At 39.7% G+C, this 9114-nt stretch overlaps 1 protein-coding gene across 1 annotated transcript in view; it reads left to right on the top strand.

Annotated features, from left to right (window-relative positions):
• The first annotated feature begins 9 nt into the window (after positions 1-9).
• Positions 10-9114, top strand: part of LOC111157177 (motile sperm domain containing 2) — a 60807-nt gene continuing 51702 nt past the window's right edge. Inside the window, exons 1-2 of the mRNA XM_022518455.1 lie at positions 10-115; positions 272-341. Of these exons, the coding sequence (XP_022374163.1) occupies positions 107-115; positions 272-341 (79 nt within the window). The 5' untranslated portion in view covers positions 10-106. The remainder of the gene's footprint in view (positions 116-271; positions 342-9114) is intronic.

Below are 9114 nucleotides of genomic sequence, written 5' to 3'. Positions count from 1 at the left end.
TCCCGCCCTTCCCTCTTTACCTCCCGGCCCGCCTGGCCAGTGATGAGATATTCGGACAGGTGGAGAAGTGGCCACGGCGATCAAAATCACGTCCACGACCGCGACCATGGCCGAGGTGAGGAGGCACCCACGCCGCTGCCGGCCCTCCCGGCAGACCCGGAAGCTTCCTCTGAAGCCCGGGGGCTCTGCGCCCAGGTGTAGGTGGGTTGGGCTGAAGGGAAGCGGGGTGGTGCGCCTGGTGTCTAAGCGTCCCTTCGTATCTCCCTTTCAGTATCACGCCCAGAATAAAGCCAAGCTCATCTCTGAGACCCGACGGAGATTCGAAGCCGAATACGTGACAGGTGGGTACCGCGTTCTCGCTGTTGAGGCAGGTGTGCATGAGCGTCCCCAACTTTCCAAAGGTGTTTGCAGGTGTCTTTGGGAGGCTTTAGGGACCATTTCGACCCTCACAGTAATGATGCCCTGCACGTTTCCAAGGTTTTCTTTAACATAACACGCCATGCATACTGCTCCCAACTGGTCAGGTGATACGCCCGTTGCTTCCTAAAGGGTTAATGTAAGTTGGAAATTGGTCAGTTTCTAGCATCTCGAGTTCGTGGAACTTGAAGGACACTTTCAAGGCCCATGGTACAGGTGACACTGCCCAGTGCACGGTTTTCTGCTGACCTTTCACCGGCAACAATAGAGAAAAAGAATCTGGAAACCGCCATAATGCTATTCACGTGTGCTTAATTGGGGATACAAATTCCTTGGATATTTTACATAATTCCACTTCATACAACCCAGTATGCTACCCACGGAGTAGGCTTTCCAGGGCTGGAACAAGTTCTCTTTCATCCCACACTGTACCTAGACAAAGTACCTGTGAGTCCAGAATTGATTTATTGGTTGAACATTATGTGTTCATATGGTTGAACAGATGTCCCAGATACTTGAAACTGATGATTTAATCCTTGTACAGTAGTTTTTGAAACCTGCAGGGTGATTTTATCATAAATATGAAATATTGAATCCTGGCCCTGCCACTTAATAGCTTAGTTGTCTTTTCTAAGCCCTGTTTCCTTATCTGTGAAATATGAATAATTAGGTTAAGAGGATTAACTGAAAAAACACAGATCAAACTTTCTAGCATGGGGTTAACCTATTGTAGGCTCTCAATGAATATTTTGTCCCAGGTTGATTTGGTTGCTGTGGAAGGGTTTAAGCTTCTGCATCTTGAATTCAGTGCCCTGTAGAGATTCTCTGCAACTTTAAACTGCCCTAGATTAAATGTCAATGATGACCTAGAACAAGTAAGGAAATGTGTTCCAAATAACCTGGTCAGTAAATCTGTTCATCCTCCCTGTCAATTTTCTTCCCATCCCAAACTTTGCACCAGAGAGTTGCAAAAGCACTTGATTTCACATTTAGCCCAGAGATCCCATTTAAATAATATAGGTGGTTCCAGTAAAAAGATAATTCTGAGATTGCTTTCTATAGAAATGTTCTTATAGGTACATGGTTTATAGTATTTTAAGAACCCAGAACCTGACCTAAGGGGCTAGTGTCTTCCCATTAGTCGGGTACTCATGCCCAATGGAGGAAGCAGGATATATGTATACATATGTGTGTGTGTGTGTAGTTATACAAGTTTAGCAATAGATAAGATTTTAAAAGTTATCTTGGTCCAGCCTTCTCTTTAAAATGAAGAAAGTAAGATCTAGAGAGATTAAGTGATTCACTCTGAATCCTTGGTGTTAATGGCTAGGCCTTGGGCTAGTTTTCTGAATTTCACTATAGTGAAAATCTTTTGGCAACACCATCATGTTGCCTTAGATCATGTCACTCCCCAACTTAAAACTCTTCAATACGTTCTCACTGTGTCTAGAATAAAAATCTCAATTCTTAAAATTTTTTAAAGGATTTTATTTATTTATTTGACAGAGATCACAAGTAGGCAGAGAGAGAGAGGAGGAGGAGGAAGCAGGCTCCCTGCCTAGCAGAGAGCCCGATGCAGGACTTGATTGCAGGACTCTGAGATCATGACCTGAGTCGAAGGCAGAGGCTTAACCCAGTGAGCAACCCAGGCGCCAAAAATCTCAATTCTTTATGGTGGCCTACAGTGCAGGGCCATATATGCTGAAGCTCATGCCCACCCCTTACATCCTAATTTGTAACCACCCTCTTCGCTTAGTACAGATTTCACCACTGCCCACAGTAAGAAACATATCACACATTGCAACACATAGCAATCCCTCACACACTTACACATGCACACATAACTGGAACAAAAGTTCCTTAAAGAATATTTATTCAGAAAACCCATGACCCCTGTTGCAGTGACCCACAAAATTGACATCACATCCTACATGACCCAAGGTTTGAAAAACATGACCAGCCACACTGCTTCTTTTATGTTCTTCAAACAGACTGAATCTGTTTTTATCTTGGGACCTTTCCACTTCTCTTTGTTTGGGAGGCTCTTGCCCAGATAATGTTCATGGCTTAGGTCCTTTTTTTCTTTTCCATCTTGGTTTAAATGGATCTCAGAGGCCTTTGCTGATTACTGAATAGCCTCCCTGTCTTGTTTGTTTTGTCCCCTTTACAGCTCTTACCATAACCGGTAATTAACGTGTTCATTTGTTTACTTATTGTTCATTTCCTCCAGTAAAATGTATATGGGTCTGGGGCAGCCAGGGCAAGGACTGACTCACTTCTGTATACTTAGCACAGTTTTCAATATATACTTAATATAGCAATGCTTAAATATATACATAGGAAGATTAATCTGAGTCTGCTTTATGAGTTGTCCTAATTGGTTCCCCATCCCATCTCCCCACCCCCCACAAAGTCTGGCAAAGAGCAGCCCTCGCAATATGTTTCATAAAGACAAGCATTATTTCCAAGTAGAGCACTCTGGCATTAGGTATAGAGAGGGTTTTGTCGTTAAATATACACACTTGGGTTCATGTGAATGGGTTACCTGCACAGCTGTTGTAAATACTAATTTAATTAATTTAAAGACTTGAATGGGAAAGGAAAAACCTGCGAAGACTTTTCTACCTTGTTTCCTGAGATACTGCATCAGGTAAAGGTAAAGTAGGAAAGTGGTAAAAAGGGATTTTTGGTCTGCCTGTATTCACCCTTTCAAGTTTACTTTTTAGAAATTGACTCAAGTGCTTAGAGAACCTGCACTTTCCTAATTCCTCTTTCATTTCACCCGTTCTGTTGTCACTAACAATATTTTGTTTCAAAAGATGCTTAAGGCTGACTTAAGCAAACAAACATGACGTTTTTCCTAAAAGAAAATATTATCTGCAAATACATCACTTTAAGCATTGGCTATACTCCAGAAACTCGTTTGGAGATAGGTTCTTTTGAATTCCAAGCACAATTTTGTTTCCATAGGAATTAAGTTGCCAATTATGGATAGATTTGTAGCTGTCAGAAAGAATAAAAGTTCATAATTGTTTTATGCATTACAAGTGGTCCTTTTTTCCTCACTGTTTCTGTGAGAAATTCCATGCTGAGTCTCAAATGAGAAACATTTCCCGTTCTCTCTTCCTCCTTCTGGAGGCCAAGGCAAAAGCCTACTCCCTTGTGACAGTAATTTATTTGGTTCCTCAAATACTCATTATGTGCTTAATTCTGAGAAGCAGTGTGTCCTTATTAGAGAAAGAACTGAAGAAGAATAGAGCCACTTCCTGAACTACTACACTCTAGTAGAGGCATTAAGACAGAGCTAACTATTAGAATTCAGGCAAATTGTATCAAGAGGAATAAGTGCTAAAATCATTTTTGTAGAAGTCAAAGACAAGGAAAAAAATCACATATGGTTGGGGTGATTGGGTTAGCACCAAGTGGGAAAACAGAAAAGGTGGAACTTTGGAAAATGGTAGAACTTGGGCAGGTAGAGGATGTGATCCAGATGGATCAAATAGTCTGAGCTAAGGCGCTGTAGTGAGAATGTACAGGGCATGTTCAGGAAGCCATGGGAAGTCCGCTTTGATGAGCTCTAAGAGGAGGGTAAGCACACCTGCTGAAACCAGTGGGCATGCAGTGTAGAGAGCTTTGAACAAAAACGATGTTTGTACTTTAGTGAGTTTGGAGAGCAGTTGAGGGATTGGTGTGTTATTTTAGGTTTGTTTCTTGACTTTACAAGTATATGAATTCATTTGAATAAATTTGGATGATACCAGAAAAGCCAGAAAAGTCCCCCATAAGCTAACCATCCAGAGATAGCTCTGCTAACAATGGAGGCATTTTTTTTTCCATATGGTTTTTTGTTTTATTCTTAATGGGCTCCACACCCAGCATTAAGCCCAGCAGGGGGCTTGAACTCACGATCTTGTGACTGAGACCTGAGCTGACATCCAGCTGCGACACTTAACCAACTGAGCCCCCAGGTGCCCTCTATATGTTTTTTTTTTTTCCCTGTATGTTAAAAAGTACTTAAAAGACTATCATGTATGTAATTTTAGGGCTTGCATTTTATACTTGACACGATCAAGTTTATTTTCCCTAGATTGATGAAGTAAATAGTGTTTTTCATTACTGTTTAATACTCAGCTCTGTAAAAAGAGAATTTTCTTTTAAATACTTCCTATTTGGATATTTGGATATTTATATTCCTTCCAGTTTTTTGTTAATACAGTTTTTTGTGCAGTAGTTCAGATTGTTTCCTTAAGATTCATGTCTAGAACCAGAATTATTGGTTTCAAGAGTGTGAATATTTTTAAGATACTTCATGTATGTGCTACCTTTTCCTCCCCAGAAGTTGCACCAAGCTTCATTCCCACCAGCACGTGTGATAATGTTAGTCTCACCACAGCCTTACCCACGTGTGGCGTCGTTACTCCTTAATTGATGGTTCTTTGTTTTAGTTTGCATCCTGGTTGCTAGTGAGAGTAAATTTCTTTTCAGATACTTACATCGGTTTGTAGTTCACTTTTTTTTTTCATTACTATGGCTTTTAAAATTGGTTTGGGCTTTTCTTATTTATGTCACTTTCACTTTTTTCATTTCTAAATTTTTTTTTATTGTGTGATGTTAGTCACTATAAAATACATCATTAGTTTTCAATGCAGTGTTCCAAGATTCATTGTTTATGTACAACACCCAGTGCTCCATACAATCCGTACCCTCCTTAATACCCATCACCGGGCTCACCCATCACCCCACTCCCCTCCCCTCTAAAACCCTCAGTTTGTTTCTCAAAGTCCACAGTCTGTCATGCTTTGTCTCCCCCTCCAATTTCCCCCAATTCACTTTTCCTTTCCTTCTCCTAAAGTCCTCCATGTTATTCCTTATGTTCCACAAGTAAGTCAAACCATATGATCATTGACTTTCTCTTCTTGACTTATTTCACTCAGCATAATCTCCTCCAGTCCCGTCATGTTGATACAAAAGTTGGGTATTCATTCTTTCTGATGGCTGAGTAATAGTTCATTGTATATATGGACCACATCTTCTTTATCCATTCGTCTGTTGAAGGGCATCTCAGCGCTTTCCACAGTTTGGCTATTGTGGACATTGCTGCTATGAACACTGGGGTACATATGGCCCTTCTTTTCACTCCATCTGCATCTTTGGGGTAAATTACCCAGTAGTGCAATTGCAGGGTCATAGGGTAGCTCTGTTTTTAATTTTTTGAGGAATCTCCACACTGTTTTCCAAAGTGGCTGCAACAACTTACATTCTCACCAACAGTGTAAGAGGGTTCCCCTTTCTCCACATCCTCTCCAACATTTGTTTTTTCCTGCCTTGTTCATCTTTGCCATTCTAATGCCTGGTGTAAGGTGGCATCTCAGTGTGGTTTTGATTTTTATCTCTCCGATGGCTAATGATGATGAACATTTTTTCATGTGTCTGTTAGCCATTTATCTTCATTGGAGCAGTGTCTGTTCATGTCTTTTGCCCATTTTTGACATGATTATCTGTTTTTTGGGTGTTGAGTTTGAGAAGTTCTTTATAGATCGTGAATATCAGCCCTTTATCTGTAGTGTCATTTGCAGATATCTCCTCCCATTCTGTGGGTTGCCTCTTTGTTTTGTTGACTGTCCTTTGCTGTGCAGAAGCTTTTGATCTTGATGAAGTCCCAAAAGTTCATTTATGCTTTCGTTTCCTTTGCCTTTAGAAACATGTCTTGAAAGTTTTTTCATGTTTCCAATTTATTCAAAACTATCCATTCCTTTGTGGTTTCTTTCATTGCCATTAAATAATTTTCTCTCATTTGATAATTTCCTTTTAATTTTTGCTTTTTCTTGGTTTATTATTTTTTACAATTTGAAATATCTTTTAAGTACAGATTGTATGAAACACGAATAAAGTGAACACCCATGTACTTAACACTGCCATTCAGGAGCAGTGGTGTGTCCTGCATTTGGTGTTACTCATTCTCTTGCTTTTCATTAGCTTTACTGCCTATGATGTATTCTTCACCAGTACTTTATTAAGTTTAGCTATTTTTGAACTTTAAGTGAAAGCTGAATGTAGGAGCACCTGGATGGCTCAGTGGGTTAAGCCTCTGCCTTCGGCTCAGGTCATGGTCTCAGGATCCTAGGATCGAGCCCTGCATCAGGCTTTCTGCTCAACAGGGAGTCTGCTTCCCCCTCTCTATCTCTGCCTGCCTCTCTGCCTGCTTATGATCTCTCTCTCTCAAATAAATAAATGAAATCTTAAAAAAAAAAAGCTGGTGGGGGGGCACCTGGGTGGCTCAGTGGGTTGAGGCCTCTGCCTTCAGCTCAGGTCATGATCCCAGGGTCCTGGGATCGAGCCCCGCATTGGGCTTCCTCCTCTCTCTCTCTGCCTGTTTCTCTGTCCACTTGTGATCTCCGTCTGTCAAATAAATAAATAAAAATCTTTAAAAAAAAAAAAAAAAAAGCTGGGGCACCTGGGTGGCTCAGTGGGTTAAGCCTCTGCCTTCGGCTCAGGTCATGGTCTCAGGGTCCTGGGATCGAGCCCCACATCGGGCTCTCTGCTCAGCGGGGAACCTGCTTCCCCCTCTCTCTCTGTCTGCCTCTCTGCCCACTTGTGATCTCTCTGTCAAATAAAAAAATAAAATCTTTAAAAAGAAAAAGCTGAATGTATTTTCCATGACTTGCTTCTGCTACTCAAGAGTCATTTGTATTGTCTAACATAAGTATAATTGATTGCTTTTGATAGCTGCATAGTAGTGCATGGAATGGAAATATTAGCTGGTGAATTTGGGGTTGTTTCTAGGCTTTGCTATTATGTGCAGTGCTGCTACAAACATTTTTAAACATGTCTGGTGCCTAGACTTTCTCTAGGGCAGTGGTTCTCAAAGTTGGTCCAGGAACTGTAGTTCCTTGATACCATTTCAAGGAGCTTGAGAGGTCAAAACAACTTTTATAACACCAAAGCATCATTTTCCTTTTTCACTGTCATTCTCTCACAAGCATACAATAGCATTTTCCAGAGGTTACCTGGCATGTGGTGATGTCATTGCTCTGACAGCCATTAGGATATGTGCTTATGTGTTCTCATGTTTAAAACTTTCCTTAGTTCTAATACCCAATAGAATAACTACTGGTAAATATAACCCATATAAACAAACAAACAAAAAAACCCTTTGGAGTCTTTAGTTATTTTTAAGAGTGTAAAAGGGGTCCTGAGAACAAGAAGTTTGAGGACTGCTGCTCTAGGATTTGCACCCAACAGTGAAATGTGTGGGTCATTGATGAGGCACGTGTTCAACTTTACTTGGTAATGCTGAACTGGTTCCCAAAATGATTATACCAGCTTTCATTTTAACCAGAGGTCCTTGTTTTTCCACACTTTAAAATTTGGTGGTGGTGGTGTTTCATTGTTTTGTTTTGTTTTTTTAATTTTTGCCCATCTGATTAAGGTGTAGGGATAACTCATTATGGTTTAAATTTGCATTGCTTTGAGTACCAGCGAGACTGATCATTTCTTCATATTTTTATGGACCATTTGGCTTCTGCTTCTGTGAAAATCACTCCTTCAACAGGCTATTGGCCCGTTGTTCCTCCATATAAATTATAGGATCAGCTTATCATGTTTCTGCAAAAATCCAACTGTTGTTGGAATTTTGAATGGAATTGTATTAAATCAGAAGACCACTTCTGGGAGGCTTGACATCATCAGGGCTGTGTCTTCCTAACCAAGAATCTGGGATATCTTTGCTAAACTCTTCCTTATAGAAAGATTTATAGTTTTCTCCGTAAAGGTTAACTCACTTTTGTTAAATTCATTCCTGGGTACTTACATGTTTTATTTTTGTGGTGGTTTAAATGGTATCTGTTCAGAAATTATTTTCTGATTGTTCGTGGTTAACAGAAAGTACATTTGACACTTTTACATTAATATTGAATCAAAAACCTTACCAGCTCTTACTAATTTTGATAATTTATCTCTAGATTAGTTTGGAATTTCTCTGTAGGCACTGACATCAGCTTGAAATAATGACAGTCTTCTATCTTCCCAGTTCTTACAACTTTAAATGCTTTTACTTTACACTGGCTGGACTTTAGAACACTGCTGAATTGAAGCAGTGAGAAAAGCCTACTTGTCTTGTTCCTGATCTTAGAAAGATAGCCCCAAACATGTCACCATCAAGTATGATCTCTGTAGATATACTTTATGAAAATGAAGAAGTTTCCATCTACTTCTGGTTTGTTCATTTGGGTTTTTGTTTGTTGTTTTTTTCCCCATCACTACTGATGGTTGAATTTCATTTACTAAATGTATTTTCTTCATGTGTTGAACACATTTATTGTATCTGATGAGACATTCACTTGTTTTTTTTTTCTTTTTTAATCTGTTAATATGGTAGCCTCTATTAATCAGGTTTTTTAAAATGCATTGCTGTTTTCAGTTAGCTCACATTTTGTCTAGGAGTTTTACATCTATATTCATAAATTAGCCTATAATTTTCCTTTCTTATACTTCTCTTATGCAATTTTGACATCAAGATCATGCAGTCTTCATAAAATGAGTTAAGAATGTTTCCTCTTTTCTACTCCATGAAAAATAGAGTCATTGTGTAGTTCTGACCTCATTCTCCATTGTCACCTCTCCCCCCATTTCTTACGGTTTTATATGTTAGTGTTTGTCTACTTACTATATAGTTACTAGTATCTTTACCATCCCTTC

The sequence above is a fragment of the Enhydra lutris genome, unplaced genomic scaffold (genome assembly GCF_002288905.1).
Source record: "Enhydra lutris kenyoni isolate GAN:26980312 unplaced genomic scaffold, ASM228890v2 scaffoldscaffold52, whole genome shotgun sequence".
NCBI classification, from domain to species: domain Eukaryota; kingdom Metazoa; phylum Chordata; class Mammalia; order Carnivora; family Mustelidae; genus Enhydra; species Enhydra lutris.
The sequence above is the reverse complement of the archived record's forward strand: the minus strand, read 5'-3'. Positions and strand labels throughout refer to the sequence as shown.